Source organism: Cryptomeria japonica, chromosome 9 (genome assembly GCF_030272615.1).
Source record: "Cryptomeria japonica chromosome 9, Sugi_1.0, whole genome shotgun sequence".
Lineage (NCBI taxonomy): Eukaryota > Viridiplantae > Streptophyta > Pinopsida > Cupressales > Cupressaceae > Cryptomeria > Cryptomeria japonica.
The window spans coordinates 125,241,221-125,260,462 of record NC_081413.1 but is presented as its reverse complement, the minus strand read 5'-3'; the positions used below and the strand labels follow the sequence as shown (position 1 = coordinate 125,260,462).

General features: G+C 37.7%; 1 protein-coding gene across 2 annotated transcripts in view; it reads left to right on the top strand.

The window, feature by feature from the left end:
* LOC131047069 (uncharacterized) overlaps positions 1-19,242 on the top strand; it is a 291,858-nt gene that overhangs the window by 65,755 nt on the left and 206,861 nt on the right. For both annotated transcript variants that reach the window (XM_057980896.2, XM_057980897.2), the window contains one exon: positions 4,392-4,477. In XM_057980896.2, coding sequence (XP_057836879.2) covers positions 4,392-4,477 — 86 coding nt within the window. Of the gene's footprint in view, positions 1-4,391; positions 4,478-19,242 lie in introns of those variants that run through there.

Below are 19,242 nucleotides of genomic sequence, written 5' to 3'. Positions count from 1 at the left end.
GTGCAACAACATGAAATGGATGAAGTTGTGGTTATTATGAAAAATGATATATTGTGGGAGTCACAAAATATATATATATATATATATATATATAAAATTTACTGCAGCAGAGGTATTGTGGGTGCTTTAAGATAGTTTATAGTTTATAGTTTATAGTTTGAGGTTTTCACATGGAAGTCATATCTAGAGGATTTAACTCAGTTTGCATTTTATAGACCAAGTCATTTCCTTGGTACATGAGGATATTTGTGACCCTGAACTATATTGATATCGCCTTTAAGTTGTTATGTAACTTTGGACCACTGTAACTTCATTTTCTGCTCCTTATTTGGTTGTCTATCCATTCAGCATGTAGTTATTTTTGTTAAGTTGTTTGGAATGAAGAGAAGTTTGTTTTATTGTAGTATCAAAATAAGAAAAGTGAGGAGTTTGTGTTTGGAGAGTTCTTAAGTGTGCTGCAATGTGGATATGTTAAATTTTTGAAGATCTTTCATAAGTTTATGTATTTCTTTGATTATATAAAGAACCGGAGTGGGTGCTTCACTTGATTGAACTTGGTGCTTCAGAATGAGTTGGTGCTCTCAGTGAGTTGGTGCTCACTTTTGTAATTTGGGTTGGTGCCCTTTTGTTAATGAAAGATTTGTATGCCGTGGTTTTTTACCTGTAAGGGTTTTCCATGAGAAAATTTGTGTTTGTGTCTTGATGTCCTCTCTATGTTTTATGAAGTTTCATGTTTTTAAAAGTTTTTGTAAATACTGATTGACTGAAATATCCCCTGCTGTTGTAGGATTAAAAATGCAAGGAATATTGTCAAGCAATTGGCTGTCAACCTGCTGTTTTAACTCTGTCTGTATAACCTGCGTGTTATGCGGTTTTCTAGGCTGCTGAATAACTTGTGTGTTATGCTGATTTGATTGTCACAAAGTTTCAGACTTGTTTTGGAAGCATTAATCCCAAAGTTTAGTCAAAGGATGACTTGCAAACAACTTCTAAGCAACAATATGTTCCTCTAGGATGATTGTGCAACTTGATTTATGTTTTTCCAATGCAATCACATGAATTAGAATGCATAATCACACACCTACAGCTGACTGGAATTTTATCAAACAGTTGGCATGAAACCATAAGACAATGAGCAAATGATATGCAACCTTATTACTCTTTTATTTATGAGACAATTGGTTCATTACAATGACCAAGTAGTGCCAAAACACTTAGCAATGTATTTTCAGAATGTCTGAAGACATGTGGCAGCCATTGAGGTATGCATACAACTGAAAATTTACAAGAAATAATGATGCCAAATGAACCTGGTATAAATCGCCCTAGCCTGAGATTCAAGAAGCAAGCAATATCTCGGTTTTTGGAGCCTCCAACATGCCGAATCGAATAGTTCTTCAAATCGCCCTTGCTGCAGATTGAAGGTCTAATAATGATTAATTTCCAGCACTTAACTCTCCTTTCAACCACCAAACATGATTGTATACCTTCCCCAATAATAGCGCTGTCCTCAAATGAAGGTTTCGATGCCCAAACAAGGTGATAATAGCAAAATCGTGGGAATAGGAGAGGAAGTTTGAATTGCTTCAGAACTGATTATACACCTGCAACTTCCCAATTTCACCTTCAAAATGCCTCTAGGATAAATTGCCTTATGTCTTCAATAGAAATCGATGCAATTAGGAGGCACAATGAAGATGGGCTGAATACACCACAAATCGTCTACCATGAAGATGCACCTAAAACCCAATGAGCACAATGTGAAGGACTGAAATTATCCTCCACTCTCAGCTGCAACCCCTCGGAGGATCTCTCACCACCTCAGTTATGCAAATCATAGGGAGGTTTCGTTCCCAATGATTAAGTCTGCAGAAACCCTTGGCTCCACAAGTCTACACAAGAGAAGATGTCAAATAATTGATAATCAACAATGCACCAATCCTCTCTATTTATTCTTTTCCTCCAACCGATTTGTCTCCTTCTAGAAGATTCTCCTCTCATAATATTTAATTACACTTTATTATTATTACTCATTATTAATTTAATTGCACTTTTAAATATTATTACATTATAATTAAAATGCACACGTGATATCATAATCTCACCGTAGAATCACGTAGACATAAAATGTGAAGCCATAAGCTGCTGCCAAAACGACCCCCTTATCAATTCCCTTGGCCTACGAGGGTCAAATGATAGGCCTACCTCGTGAATGTCTGCGAACTAAGGAGAAGGGGACATTACATTGACCCTCCCCTCTCAGTATTTTCTATGTGCTCTTCACTTTCGTCCTCAAATCTTAAAGTACTAGGGGGGTTTGTTTCCTCAAGGATGAAGGTGAACAAACATTCAATCTTAGAGAAAAATGGGTTTTAAATTTCATAAAATAGATACATTCTTCTATACCCAGCTTCTCCTTTTATAACCCTTTTTTAAATTTTAAAATCATTTTCCAGCCTTATTCTAGAAGTGTATAGAAAATATCGTTTTAATATAACATAATATTGTTCTCTTTCTTAGAAACAATTTAAAAAAATATTGTACCCTTTTAATAATAAAACATAAGCTATATTATTAAATAAGTTCCCTCACCTTACCCCTATAACCTATAGGAAATAAAATAATAGGCTAGGGGATGTCCAGTTACTTGTGTCAAAAAAGGGAACATGAGAATTCCTATTTATGCAATACTTTAATGTATATGGAAATTTGAACTCATCAACTAAACACCATTATTTGTTATTGACACCCTTGGCACATCAAGGCTAATATCATTGCATCAAGTTGGACACTTATAGAAATACTAATATAAACAACAAAGCTACAACCGGAATTCTCATGCATAGATTGTTTAAAATAACACAGATAAATGGAAGCAATAGTAAAGGCCCAACTCACAAATTTACTGCAATAGTGCGTTAAGCATGGGTAAGACTGCCAAGGTATGAGAGATACAAACAACACCACAAATAATTGTAATTTATGTCACTTGAATTAACACCAAAGTCATACTACAAATTTTTATAAAAAATAATTGCAATGGTTGTAATCAACACCAAAAGTGTACCACAAACTGCTATTGTAAATATAAATTGTTGTTATACATTCTTATCTTAATGATAGGGGGCTGCAGTGCCATTGTAGCAATAGTACATATAGAACTGTAGTGGTACTAAAGTGGCAGTACTGTAGCAATTTAAAAACTGAAAAATAAGTTGGAATCTTCTCTGCACAATTGTGATTCTTAGGTGAAATGTCTCAAAGAACAATTTTTTTTCGTCGTTTGCTCTTGCCTAAAAACCAAGAGTGTTTCCGTTCTGTAAATCTCCATACTTAAAAGAGTTTTCGTCATTAGGAGAATTAGATGAACACAAGTGCTCAATCTATTAGATAAAAAAAGGGTTTTTGATTTCATAAATTGGCTAATCTCCTTTGAGTGATTGTCTCTCTTTTATAGACTTCGTTTTGGCACTTTTTATTTTTCCCTTTGAAAGTTTCCCACCAAAAGTACACTAGAAACTTTGAAAATATTACATAAGGCATTTAGACTACTCACTTTATGAAAATAATAAGAATGATTTTAAAATATTTAAGATGTCTTTTCATAACGTTTTTAATATTACTAGGACTAACTTAAAAAATTATCATTAAAATAATTCTCTACCTTTATTCCTTTGCTATAGGACTTAAAAAAATAGGCTACGGATCTCCCAATTATTTTATTCTTGAGAATGGGACACAACAATATGAACATCAAGTTTCATTGGGGTGCAGCAAAATGGATGGACATGTAGTGTGTGATATCTTGGATCCATAACGCATTTTGGGTTTAATAGTATCATTAAAGGTTGCATCTTCACAAGAATATCCTAGAGCATATTTGGAAAAAGGGATGCTTCAATACATAACTTAAAACAAGTTCAATGATAACATCTAGAGTTCCATCTTCATAAAGACATCCTAGAATGCATTTGAATAAAGTGACGCTTTCAAACAAAACTCAAACATGCTGCAAAATTCCCATATATTTCTAATGAACTTCATAAGTAAGAAAATATGTCTGCAAAATTTTACAGCTGAATTCGCAATGTGGAAGAAATGGTTTATGAACCTTAAGATATTAGTCCATGTAATTGCTTCAGGACTATGGATTAAACTTAATGATTAATGTGAATCTCCTTTTCTCCAATATATTTTACCTTGGCGGTGAAAAAAAAACATTCTATTAAATATCTAGTTTCTTGATTATGATCAATCAATTTTGATGGGAAGCTCGAAAATAAAAGCTATTGTTGCCTAGTGTTCTTACCTTTAAAAATTTGAAATTATGAAGGATCATTGCCCTTAAATTGTTTCAATCTGCTGATGTTTGCTACATTGTTGAATTGCAGGATCATCTGATACAAAGCTTGGTACAATTGTTTTCATACATGGAGCACCAACACAATCCTTTAGTTATCGAGTTGTGATGGCTCAGGTCTGGTCTTTTTCACTTCTTGCTTTGTTTCTAGTCTCTCTTTTTATTCCCATGTTGTGTAAAAATATAGCTTTTCGATTAAATAAGAATACATTTGAAAGAACTTACATACATGCATTTCTTGCTGCTAGTTACTATTTGTTGTTTCTCATTTCAATTTGCTATAGGCTAGATCTAGTCCCTCCAATGGTGTTAAGCTAAGTTACCGGTTCGGGTTCGGATTCGGGTACGGATTCGTGGATTCGGCAAAAAAAATAAAAAATCTTGGGTACGGGTATGGGTTCGTCCGTACACACACACACACACACATATATATATATATATATACACATATTATATATGTTCAATATATACAACCCATACAAAAATAAAATATACAATGTGACTTTCCATACATAAATGATAAATGATAAATCCATAATTGCCAATGCCAATAAATATTCATATATCGCAAATGTAATCAGTAAACTAATAACTAAAGTCTAATATCATATTCATAATTTGCAAAAAAGATAATATTCAAGTTTCAAGTCTTTTTTAAAAAGTCATAAAGGGGCAAATTAGAGTTTTATTATTAAAAAACTATTTTAAAAAGTCTTTTTCATTGTTTTTTATTGTTTTTTTGACCCGTGGGCCCCGTTTTTGGGAACCCACGGGCCTCGGTTCACGTGGGTCCTCCTGGGTTCTCCCTGGGTTCCTCTCGGGTCCTTCCCAGGTGGTTGGGTTCCCTGTGGGTCCTGCGTCGCAGGACTATAATGTCCCCTTCTCACTGATGACCTTCCAGTGGTCCAATAGCCTATTCCTGAGACCCGTAGGCTAGGTGGAATGAAGAATGAGGGTCCAACACTGATGAAACAAGGACTTACTATTTTTAGTTAGTTAGGGAATGGCCATTCTGGTGTCACTGTCCTACTGAGCTCTCCATGTTTTGCCTCTGGATGTGATGATCATGTTTTTCTGAGTAGTAGTTCTTGACTTACTATTTTTAGTAAGTGGCTGTGTGGCATAGTTCTATTTTTGGCAGTAGACAGGGTTCTGATTCTGCAGCAGTTTTGTGGTCGTGCGGGCTCAGTTTCATCCTGGTTGTGATAATAATCAGTACGGGAGTCATTTGCGACATAATTAAATATTAATTCCTTATCCTAATGTTAATATTTAATTAATCTGATTATTGGCTACTGATTTATTAAATTTGGGATTAATGCCTATTTTATCCTAAGTTATGGCGAAATTCATGTGTACTATGGGATGTCGAAATATTTTAGGAGAACATTATTTCATGTTGCATCTTCCTTATTTGCCAAGTGATTTACGTGGGCCCTCTCCCTCTTTGGCGTGAGTCTTGACTTAGGAAGAAAGTGGCGCTACACTTGGGTCCACTTGTAGTGGAATGAAATTCAAATGCAAGGTGTGGAATTCGGAGGAATGGCATTTTAATTTGGAGAGTGAAGTTATAAATATGAGGCTTGGGCTCCCATTTGATCATCTTTAAAAATTGCATCGTTATGCTGCCGGTTTGGCTACTAAAAATCTGAGCTTCGAAGTTGGCTTCCTAGCTAAGTCTCAGTTTCGTACTTGCAAGATAGTACCTAGCTGTGTCCTTGTATTCCCATTGCTGATTGGTGAATGAGTTGCAGATTATGGAGTGTTCTATGTTGGATTTGATGTGTTTCTGGTTGCTGGTCGCGAGACTGCTGAAAGCATATTTTGCTCATACCTCTTAACCAAGCGGCTCCATCATTCTGGGTACCGGCTCATCCTTCCTTCCTTGCCATGGCGATACAATGTGTGAGTTTTTAGCATTTTTAAATGAGCACTGAATTTATTAGTTAAAATTGAACTTCCCAGGTATAGCGTGGGTTTTTGCACTTGCATTGGGATGCGTGCCAAATGAATAGTGGGTTGTTTGGGTTGTGTTTTGGATTGTATGCTGTAGTTAGTGTTATATTGGGGGATTGGGATTGATTTCATGTGATTCGGGTGAAAAATGAGGGAGTTATGAATATTTTGATGTTTCCATAAGCTGCTGATTTGTACTTTCAGCTTGCAGATCGGTGTAACAGAAAATTATAATCTTGTTGTAGAAATTTGCAATTATTCTCCTCATCTCATCTCTATGTTGTAAGGTTGTTTCAGTAGTACTGATCATCCCTTCTTTCTGCTTCATTTGTAATTCCCACTGCATAAGTGGAAGAGGCTGGCTTGCCGCCTTCTAAGTTTTGTAATTCAGTTTTTGTACTCAGTACTCCCGCTGAGTAAGTGGTCGAGTGATAAGTTCAATACAATGGTCCTCCCGCTGAAATATGCGGTAGAGTGATAGCTTAATGTAATGTCCTCCCGCTGAAATACGCGGTGGAGTGATTGAATTTTAGTTTCTTGTCTTTTTCCCTTGATCGGTTTACCGCCAAGAGTTTGGTTTCTATCCTGCTGGATAAGTAGAAGGGGCTGGCTTGCCGCCCAGGCATTGTAATTTCAATTTGATTATTGTTGCTAACGATCCCCGGAACACCGTATGCTCTCACCCTCCCAGACTGGGCTCTCGGTGAACAAAAGGTGGAAGGGTTCCTTTTCAGTAAGTTTGGATTATTTCTCTAACCTTAACGGGTTATTTGTTGTGGATGAATTGTATTGGCCTAAAAACAAAAAACAAAATTACTGGGATATTACAAGGACCCACAGGGAACCTGACCACTTGGGAAGGACCCGGGAGGAACCCAGGGAGAACCAGGACCGGGCAAGAACCAAGACTTGGACCCAGGCCAAAAGGGGAAGAACCGGTAACTTAGGTGTTAAGTAAATACAAGGATCACGTTCTATTCTGACATGTTCACTGATTGTTATTTGTAGGTCTCACTTTATATCACTAAATTCAACCCTCTTTATCTGTGTATCTAATTTGCTCTTTAAAAAAATTCATGCCTCTTTGATTATGTCAATTTTATTGTATTTTCAAGTAAATACAATAATTAAGATATGCCAATGAAGTTGAATACACGGACTTAGCATAATGTTCTAAACAAGTGAGTTCTCTCTTTAGGAAACTTGATCATAAAGTTATGATTATCCTTGAGTGTTAGAGCAATGGGGAATCATCATTCAAAATTAGAGCTCATTTCTATTCAATAGGTAAACTGAATGGGGACACTTGAGAAGTAGAACATTTGTTATCGTCTTTATTTTATAGCAGCTGTCTTGTAATTAATTAGCACAATTCTAGCTTCAACACATTTAGCTACACTTAATTGAAAGGAAGTTAAGGTAGTGTAACAACTTCCTACTAATCTTGGAAGGAGAGTGATGCAAAAAATTTCAAATCTTTACAACACATATAGAAATTTAATGAAAATAAACATAAATAGAATGCATACCACAGCGTAGTGATTAATGTGGGAAAACCCTTTCTGGAGATAAACCCCACACTCCAAAAGCTGCCTAATATATTATTCAAAAATCAATAACGGATTACTATATACTTGCAGAGCAAGCTTCTCACAGGAGTGTCACCAACATAGATCTACAGGCAACTTAACAGCTATCAAACTCTCAGAATACATCACAATGCACAACCATAATACAATGCCCTTATAAAATAGAGTTGCTTTCTAGGGCAAGTAAACCACACAAAATATCCACCATTAGATCTATGACCTAATGATAAATAGTCAAGATTTACATAAGTTTTACCCTACAAGGGGGGTATTCCCCTATTGCAACCCCCCACACTCATTTATCAACAATAATCTTTTATTATTGCAAGGTTGAGACACCATTTCCTAACATTAATGAGGTCCTAATGATTGTTTAGCTCTAGGCTTTTTGCCAGTGCTGATATTCAAGCTTTACTACTTTGCATGAATAAAAAAAATTACATCTAGATAGAGATTAAAAATTACAAAGTGAATGCCAAATTAAAAAACATTGTCGTAAAAAAATTTAAATCAATGTTTTCCTTAACAAAATTGTTAATTGATTCTCATGTGAAATGAAACAGAACTGTGACTATGATAATGAATCTTCATGTAGCAGTGGAACTGAAATATACCCCTTAATTTTTTTTGATTTTTACACAATTCACAATCAACACCAACATAAGTTAGGGTTAGATAATGAGAAATCAACACTGCTGAAAGTAACCCTTTCATTTTCTGATCACCGAGAGCCCAATGTGGGAGGGTGAGAGCATACGGTGTCAAGGGGATCGTTAGCTCAATAAACTGCTGGAAATGATAACTCATACAATATCGGGCGACAAGCTAGCCCCTTCCTTTTGTCTAGCAGGTGTACGAAACTTCTACAACAGTATGGCGGTGCAACCAGCCAATTAGAAGATTACAAATTGAAAGTAACAACAATCACTCGACCACTTATCCAGTGGGAGGACTGAAAATGAAATTACAATCAACTCAACTGCTTATTCAGCGGGAGGACAGTGTTACAATAGATAAGAAGGCAGCAAGCCAGCCTCTTCCACTTATGCTGTGGGATTGAGAGCAACAATCCAAATAACTAGCTGTTAGTACTACTAATCAACTTTACAATGCAAACGTGGATTATCAGAATTACTAGAAATCACTGTCCTGTTGATGTGTTTTTTAGGCACATGCAAACACAAAAGAAAATACCCAAAAGTATCTTATCCTCTCTTGAACAAAATCTCTCAAATGCTGAAGACTGGCTTAAGGATCACTTGAGAAGACTCCAAGGTTCATATATGTAGGGTCACTATGTGTGGATAAGCTCCGTTGGTTGATGTGATTATGTTGGAATCACAAGGGGACTTACATCTGAATACCTGAATGCTTGATTCACTGGAACTCAGATCATCTGATGTCACAATATGGTGATGCTTTTGATCCTAAACTAGCTTTAGTTTTAAAAAAAATGACAAATGATGAGGGGTTGAGAGAATCTATTCTAATCCTAAGAATGGAGGAAGATGAGTGAATGATTAGCTGGAATCCAATCGAGAGAGGTCGCACCATCAAACTGAACAAATTGACACAAACTCAGTGCAATCTTCTAAGGGCAATTCAAAGATATTCAAATCATTACATCGAATATTGATCACCATTCAAGTTAATGCATAAGCAATGGACGTATAACGATTCGAAGTTAAGCTCATATCACTTCAGTTGACCACGCAAGGCACACTAACAATCAGCAAGATGCTAGTGGTATGGACAAAACGGATTCCACACAAATACATTCAATAAATTCCTCCACTCAATTTAATCAACATGAAAGCAAATTGAGAAGTAAAGACCATGCGAGTTGTTGAAGCAACAAATCAAATTCACCATAACTTCAATGAAATCAATTGTTCTCTACAACAAAGTTTGGCAACAATCTTTGCCTTCTCCTAATCTAATTTCTATTCTAATTGCTATTCTATTCTCTCCTATTACTAACTATTAGCTATTCTACTCGCTATTAACCTTTACAAATGAAGAGTCTGAGCTTTATATGGAGAACTCATTTACAATGAATGGCGAGGATTGATTCTCCCTCAATGGCCAAGATTTTACAATGAAACCCTAATTAGGGTTTGTCACAACAAACTTTCCTTAGCCAATGAGAAAATTACATTCAGTAAGTGTGGACCAATAAATATAAGGTTAGGTGCCTCGGAGTTTGTGCCATCATTGGCGAGTTTGATTCATTGAACTTGGATGTGTTGATGTGAACCCCTCGGATTGGTAGAAGGGATGACTGGGATGCCACCTCAATCTTGCACTTTGTAGGTTTGATAGATCATCATGAAGGAATATCTCTTGATACACAACATTATTCAGCTACAGCGATGATGATGATGATCTTCTAACTTTGATTAACTCTTCTGAAACTGTCTTCTCGAATGCCTTGATCATGGAAGTGCAAGGTATAGATCTTAGTTTTGAAGTATTGATGATGCCTTGGAATGACCTCTTGATGTCACCATTGTCTCTCTCCTTCGGAATTCCTTCCCCTATGACTCCATTCATGTCATTGATGTTGTAGATCATGTCTTTGTGTAAGCGAATGTTTCTTGTGTGTTCTCGTGATTTCTTTCTTCATCACCTGCAAGACAAACAAGCAAGTATCAAGCAAGTATCAAATGCACTTGATATATAGGTTTAATAGGAGCATATAAAGAGAATTCGCCCTCATGAAGGGACACTTGAAGTTGTTTCTCACTCTTAAAGAGGAGCTCTTGAAGTTTACGTCACTCTTAATGTTCATTAAGTTGCTCTTGTCTTTTGAACTTGCTCTTCCTTCATTATATAAGCTTAACTGAAAATGACTCTTTCCAAACTTGAAAGGTAGTAATCATGTAACCAATCTTGCACCTTCGCCTTCGACTATGAACATATGAAGTATAGTTCACTCACTTGAATTTTTCTCTTGAGGCTCAATTTGTGGAATTCACTCATATCTTTCAAATTGTGAAGTTCGCTCATCTAAGTTGATTTTTGAAGTTTGCTCATGTCTTAATTCTTGAAATTCATTCGTATCCCTTGGTTTGTAAAGTTGGAATTTTCCATTGAAGCCCCCCTATATGAAGCTCGCTTATCTCAAACATGAAGTTAAAATTCGCTCATGAAGCTTGATTCATGAAGTTGATATTCGCTTATTTGGGCTTGAGCATGTGTCATAATAGTGAGGTGGATACTAAAAAATATGCCTTAAAATTTTTTCTCCATCGTAGAATTTGCTTGGGCCCAAGCAATGATGTGGCAGGGCATGTGAAGACTTCTAAAACTTCCAACTTTCAAGTTTGTGGGCTCAAGTAATATAATATGGTAGAGAGGAAAAATAATGAAATACTCTATGCCTTGAAAGAACCTTTTTAAAATATCCACTTCAGATTTGGTGGGGCCCAAGCAATATGTGGCATGGTAATTAAAAACACTTAAAATCCCCAAGCTAAAGCTGGGAGGGTCCCAGCAAGGAAAGTCCTTAAAAACTTTATTTAATTCTCCATTTTGAGTTTAAAGTGGGGCCCAAAAAAGGTGGTGAATGGAAATGTGAGGGAAGATAAGAGTGGTAGGGGAAGTGCCACGTGAGGAAGGGAAGAAGAAAGATGTTGGGGAAAGGGAGACATAAAGGATATGGATGTGGGGAATAGGTAGAGTAAGTGCTATGGTGGCGGTGAGAGGTATAAAGGATAATGGAAGGAGTTAAGATATGGGGAGTAAAGTGGAACGGGAGGTATAAGGGGTAGTAAAAAGGGTAAGGGGTTAGGGTTGTAGGTTAGAAAATGCAGGAAATGGAAGGTAGATTAGGATGGGATAGGGGTAGGACGTAGAGTGGTAGGTAAGGGAAAGGATAGGATAGGGGTAAGGGTAGGGTAGTGTAGGTAGTGAATGGGTAGGTCAATGGGTATGAGGTAGAGGCAAGGTTAGGGAAATAAGGGAGGTAAAGGCTATAACGGATGGGGTTAGGATAGGTGAGTTTAGGGGAATAAAGGTAGTAGATGAGGATAGGTAGATGGGTAATGAGGTTAGGATGGGGTATATGGGGATAGAGAATGAAGTTTTAGGATATGATAGGAAACATGGAAAGGTAGGGGAGATAACGGTAAATGTAGGTGAAGGGTATAGGTGATGAGATGAAAGGGGGGAATGGGGACGACAATGGTGAGGGATGGAAATGAGTGAGATCGGGTTTAGGTGCCCACTAACAGTGCGAGGAGAAGTGGAAGTGGTTGTGCCTTGGCTGGGCGAAGGGAGTGTTGAACCTCACTTCATCCTTAAGAAAGAGACTTGATCAACTCCTGAGCAACTACAAACAAAAGGTTAATAGCAAAGACTTGACAACTACCAACAACTAAGCTAAGACCACTAACCTAGAAAGCGAAAAAATGGGGGTCCCCATTTGCAATGGGGCGATGTGTGAATACATCACATGTCCAAAGCGAGGCGGCGAAGCCAACCTTGTCCACTTATGCTGTGGGACTAGAGAAATCAATGGAAATTGCTGTTAGTACTACTAACCAGCATTACAAAATGATTCATCATAGTTATTCAAATGCTAATAACCAAACCAACAACTACAACTTATTACCAAGACCCTTCTCACCACACCAATGAACTCACACACCTGAAAACCAACTACAATCTCGAAAAACTGAATCTGATATGAATGAACAGCAGGCTGGAAATGCAGACCAGCAAAATATAACCCCCACAAACACTTCTATCTCACTCCAAACACACTCAAATTAACTCTAAACACACTCTTAAAGACTGAAGACATTCAACAACTAGTGTAGAATTGAGAAAATGACACTAACAATTCAGAATCAGCATAACACGCAACCCAAACACTTCCCAGCAAGGGCGTCTACAGCAGAAAAGTTTGACTTACAATATAAAATCCAATACTCCGACATAATCAACGAAAACTTACAGGATGAATCGCCCAAGTCATAGGAATTGAACAAGCAAACACCCAGAACGAGCTGACACCCACACAAGGAGCTATGAACGAAAACATGCTTCAGCTACACTGGAAAACAACAACCTTGAAACACACTACAACACTCCCCAAAATCAGAAATCCATAAAACTTCATCTTCATTGAGCCGCAATCTGCTCCTCTGGATGCGAAACAGTCATAGATTTAGCTAGGCGTTATATCTCAAGCACGAAACTGAAAACACTAGGAGGTAAGCATCCCTCAAAGCAAGAGTATCAGAATTTTGACAACACTTCGTTATCAAAGCAAGAATGGATACCAAAATGAGAGCCCAAGGCTTGTATTTATAACTTTTTGCCAGCCAAATTCAAATGCTCTCCAAATGCGCCCAAACCAAATGCCATTCCATTTCACCCACTTTTGGCATTGCATTTCATTTCATTTTCTTGCACAAGTTTGCCCAACTCACATTCACCCTTAATCGCCCTTTTTGATAAATGTAAGTTTCATAAAATAAAGTGTAAAGTGGACGCCCAACTATGACTTCCAAATAAAAATATAACTAAGGCAATATACTTAGAAAATCGCCCCATTTGCCTTGAGTTATAATTTAATCACTAATACCATGTCGACCCCCTTGAAGTCATAAACAATTTCACTTAGGTCATGGATAAAAATAAAGTATTAAAAAAATACTTCCTCTTCCAAATACTGAATGTTGCCAAAATGAATTGAGGCGAAGGTATTGAACTGCATTGCCGAAAATAGACACTGAGTTGAGCTGCTGAACCCCTGCTAAAAATAGCACTATCAAAAATAGTACTTACTATAAATAGCATACTGCTAAAAATAGTAAGTGTTTCCAAGGTGATTTTTACCACATTTTGAGCAGCTGCCGAACTTACTAAAAATAGTAAGTCCCGAAAAGGTCTTCAGATTGGTTTGCATGTTATACCATCGCAGAGCTCTCAGAAAACCCAGAGAACTCAGTTGCTTCTGCGCCCACTTACTAAAAATAGTAAGTTAGTCAAACTCCATTACTTGCTATGTATGTACCCTCATTGCGAAGCTTTCTAAAAACCGAGAAGGAATCCAGAACCCAAATTGGCAAACTCTAACATGCAAGCCTTCAAAAATGCAGAAACATCCTCCCAGAGGTAGGAAACCCTAATTTCTACTTCCGACTAGCTTACGGGTCTCCGGAATATGCTAACGGTCAGCTAAGCTAATTACTATTGAGAAGGGGACATTATAGGAACCCTTAGGGTTCTAGTGTTCATCCGATCTACATCAAGGGAAAATGCTTGGGAATGTTGAAGGAGGACCTGTATCTGCTTTTGTTATTATTGCTGGTTTAGGATCTCAAGGAGCCTTTATTATGGTGTGTTTGACTTGTAAAGGCAAATCACTTTGGATTTGATATAGTCAACATGCCTTTATGAATGAATTAATCTGCCCATTTCTTGTGAGCATAGGCAGGATTTGCATAAGGTTTGCTTCCTTGTAAATTTCCTTCACTATTCTTAAAGAATTGCTATTCGGCTCATGATGTGCATCTAATTTTAAAGGTAAGCATTTCTTGCTAAGTTGCATACAAAGCTACTACTTAGATGAATAACAACATCAATATAAAACACAACAAACTTAGTTCCAATTTAATCAATGGAATTAAAAAGGTGAAGTTGCATACAAAACTACTAAGATGAATAACACCAATATAAAACACAACAAACTTAGTTCTAGTTTAATCAAGGGAATTACAAACATAGGTGAACTAGCTTGAGAAACAATTTCTATAAAATAAGTGTAGCATCCACTATCATCTTTAATTTATGTGCTTGAAACACTTATTTATAGGTAACAAATGCCAATCTTTGGTACTTTGAAATAATCTTATTATATCCTTCATCCTTCATCCCTTATCCCCCATATCCTTTACACCTTCCCTAGCTGCGGCAACCTTCATGCCTCTCTCTATTTTCCCTTCCTTCCATCCACCTCCATCTTCCCTCCATTTTCCTTCATCTCCTTCCACCCTCCATCCTTCCTTCCCTCCTTCCATTTGTCCTTTCCATCCATCTTCCTTCTTACCTTCACCCACCTTCCTCTTCACCTTCCATTACCCCTTTTCACCTTCCACATCCCTCATTACCTTCATCCTTCACATCCCTTATGCCTCCCTTTCCACCTCACTTCCTAATATTCCTATCCTCCACCTACCTTTCACATCCACACCACTTACCTTCCTATCCTATCCTAACCCTTCACCTACCACTATCCTTATACCTCCCAACTTCCATCCTATCCTAACCTACCCTATCATCACCCACATCCTTCACTCCCCAACATATCCTAAATTTCATTCACTATCCCCTTATACCCCAACCCATCCTTTATTACCCTTATACCTCCCACATCATCCTATCTTATATTCCCCAACTCCCATTTCCTATATCCTAACCCACACTTGACATTCCTAAGCCCCCCTTTCTTCATTTAGCCTAACCCTATCCCATCCCATCCCATCCTACCCTTCTACTACTCATCCTTATGTGAAGCAGTCACCGGTTAGGAGGGACCTCAAAGAGATCAATCCAGACTGGTCAGCAAGAGTAACACAACGGAAAACACAAAGATATGATGGAGGCAATGCAGAACCGACTATTTTATTTCATGAAAATTGATTACAATCAACCGGTTGTTTGCCACATACCTGTAAACGATTAAATGCAGAAAGTAAATGCACAAAACATAATGGAAATATATTAAAGAACCAGTCTCTGTATTAATTCAACAGTCCATGTACATCAAGTGCTTATAACATTACACCCAGATACGACTACCATGATGCTAGTAAGAAGGAAAGGTATGCAATATATAATACCCGAAGGGGTGCAACCAACCGTCGCGTCCAATTGCCCTTCGGGACGACTAACTAACTGACTGCCGTAACTCATTATTACCGACGACAACATAAACATAATATGACAACATAACATAATGATTATTCCCGACAACACCAGTAACAACTGGAATACAGCATAACCGACTCACAGGCCTGGTAGAACATACATAATAGGTCACAACCGGGACCTTGAATCTCAGGATCTATCTTCTATGCACAATCTCGCTACTTGATTCTTCTCTTCCTTGCATTCCAATGCGCAATTACAATTATATATATCAATCCAAAGGATCCAGTCAGCCCAAAAGGGATCAAAACCCGAAGAACAAGACCTAACGTGTAAAATAAACAAGGTTGGCCTCCGCCAAGAGATTCCTTCGAAAAATCCAAAGGATGAAACGTAGATCGCGGGAAAAGGTCGGCCACACGCCAAGGAACATCGGAATCAACGCCCAAGGCTCTGCAAGCTTCGGAATGGGTTCCGGTAGATCGCCAAAATAGGTCTAGGCAACCGGTAACAAGAACTGTCAACTGGTAACAAGAAACTGTCAAGGAAATCCATAGCGATATCTTGCCGGAAAATGATCCAAATGCAATGCAGAGTCTTCAAGTAGAATCCAACTCCGTAGGATTCGGTGAGCCAAAATCGGGACACACAGAAAGAAAAGCTGAAACTTCAAACAAAAAACAAAACAGAAAGAAAATGTTTTTGGTTGATGCAAGATTGCTATGAACCGGGGATGCTCCTACATCAGACATCCGAGGTTATTGAAAAAGTGAGCCTCTCACTTTGTTGGGGTCAGAGGAAAACCAAGGCGGTCTACCTCTGCTTGAGAAATCCAAGATGAATCTTCAATTAGTTTGTCCTTCCATTTCACAAGATACTCCTTATACTGATTGCTCGGGTGCTACGCCCAATCCTACTGTCCAAAATCTCTTCAATCTGATCCGGTTCCTTTCGGGGCAACTGTTTCTCCAAGTCTGCAATACTGTCCTCACTTAATTCTGGTTTATGATACTCATGAAGATCTGCAATGTTAAACACAGGTGAAATACTTAGACTATTCGGTAACTCCACTTCATATGCATTTCCAGAACTGAACTTCCTCAAAATCCTGCAAGGCCGAAACTTCTTTATCTGCAACTTGTTATAAGTTCCAACCGGGAATCTCTCTTTTCTCAGATATACTATTACTTCATCGCCAACTTCAAATTCCTTATGTCTCCTCTTCTCATTTGCCTTATCCTTATACTTGCTGTTCATGTCTTCCAAATGTTGCTTAACCTGAATATACAAGGCTGCCATGTGATCTGCAAAATCCTCTGCTTCTGAACTTCTTTGGTCTTCACTGCTAATGTTTCTCAATTCTGATATACCTCTAGAATGCACTCCTATAACAATCTCAAAAGGTGTTCTTCCGGTACTCCTATTCACTGAATTGTTGTAGGCAAACTCTGCTTGTGCAAGGATCAAATCCCAACTTTCGGTTTTATCTCCCACTAAACATCTCAACAAATTTCCCAAACTCCGGTTAACTACTACTGTCTGTCCATCAATTTGTGGATGAAAAGTAGAACTGAACTTCAAATCTGTCTTTATCTTCTTCCAAAGTGTTCTCCAATAATAGCCAACAAACTTAGTGTCTCTGTCTGAAACTATGCTCTTAGGCAATCCATGCAATCTCACTACTTCCTTGAAAAATAGGTCTGCTACATGCAATGCATCTGATGTCTTCTTAGAAGGTATGAAATAAGCCATCTTCGAGAATCTGTCCACTACCACAAATATAGAATCATTCCCTCTCTATGTTTTAGGCAATCCAAGTACAAAATCCATGCTTATATCCTACCAAGGTCTTATTGGTATTGTCAAAGGTTTATACAATCCCACATTCTGACCATTACCCTTTGCAACTTGACAAAGTCTACAACTCTCTACATATCTCTTAAAATCTTTATGAATCTGAGGCCAAAAGTACTACTCACTCACCAATGCTACTGTTTTGTCAATGCCAAAATGTCCAGCTAATCCTCCATTGTGTTTCTCCTTTATTAGTTTCTCCCTCATAGAACTCTTAGATATGCACAAATGAACTCCTCTGAATAACATCCCATCCTGAATGAAGTAATCCAACCACTTGCTTCTATCTACCATAACCGGTTCTCTACATGCTTTCAAAGGTTCTGCAAAATCCGGGTCATCATCATACAAGGTCTTCAAATCTTCAAATCCTAATACTGTCCCTGTCATCTTTGTTAGCAAATTCCTTCTCGTACTCAATGCATCAACAACTTTGTTAGATTTTCCACTTCTATGCTTCAACACAAAGGTGTAACTCTGCAAGAATTCTTCCGATCTCATATGTGTTTGATTCAACTTACTCTCACTGTTGAAATACTGCAAAGCTTGATGATCTGTATACAACACAAACTCCTTAGGCAACAAGTAATGTCTCCACTTCTTCAAGGCTTGAACTATGGCATAAAACTCCTGATCATACACTGAATATCTCCCCCAGGCATCATTCAATTTCTCACTGAAATAGGCTACTGCTCTCCCTTCCTGACTCAAGACTGCTCCTATTGCTGTTCCACTTGCATCACAATCCACTTGAAATACTTTGTTGAAATCCGGTAAAGACAACACAGGCTGCTCAGTCACTTTCTGCTTCAATAGTTCAAAACTTTTGTTTGCTTCGGTGGTTCACTTGAATTCCTTCCGATCTCTCATGGTCTCATTCATAGGGTTACAAACTGAACTAAAATTTCTGATAAACTTCCAGTAAAACTAGCCAATCCATGAAATGATCTTACCTCTGCAATAGTTTCCGGTGTAGGCCACTCAACAATGGCTTTCACTTTCTCAGGGTCCATCTTCAAACCATCCTCAGATATCACAAATCCCAAATAGACTAACTCTTCCTTCATGAAATTACACTTCTTAATTTATCAGCAACTTCTCTTTTCTTAACCTTTGCAAAACACAACTGCAACAAATGTTCCTCTTTTGTCTTACTGAAAATCAGAATGTCATCCAAATACACAATAACAAACTTACCCAAGAATTTCTTCAATACCTCATTCATCATCCTCATGAAAGTACTTTGTGCATTAGTCAATCCAAAAGGCATCACCAACTATTCATACAGTCCTTCATTTGTCTTAAATGCTGTCTTCCACTCATCTCCTTCTCTGATCTTGATTTGATGATATCCAGTCTTCAAATCTATCTTTGTAAAGTATTTTGCTCCACTCAAACAGTCCATTATGTCATCCATCCTAGGCAAAGGAAACCGGTATTTCACTGGGATCTTGTTTATTGCTCTGGAATCAGTACACATTCTCCACTCTCCATTCTTCTTAGGTGCTAATACTGCTGGTACTGCACAAGGGCTCAGACTCTCCCTGATGAAACCTTTCTTCAACAACTCCTATACTTGTCTATTCAGTTCTTCATTCTCTA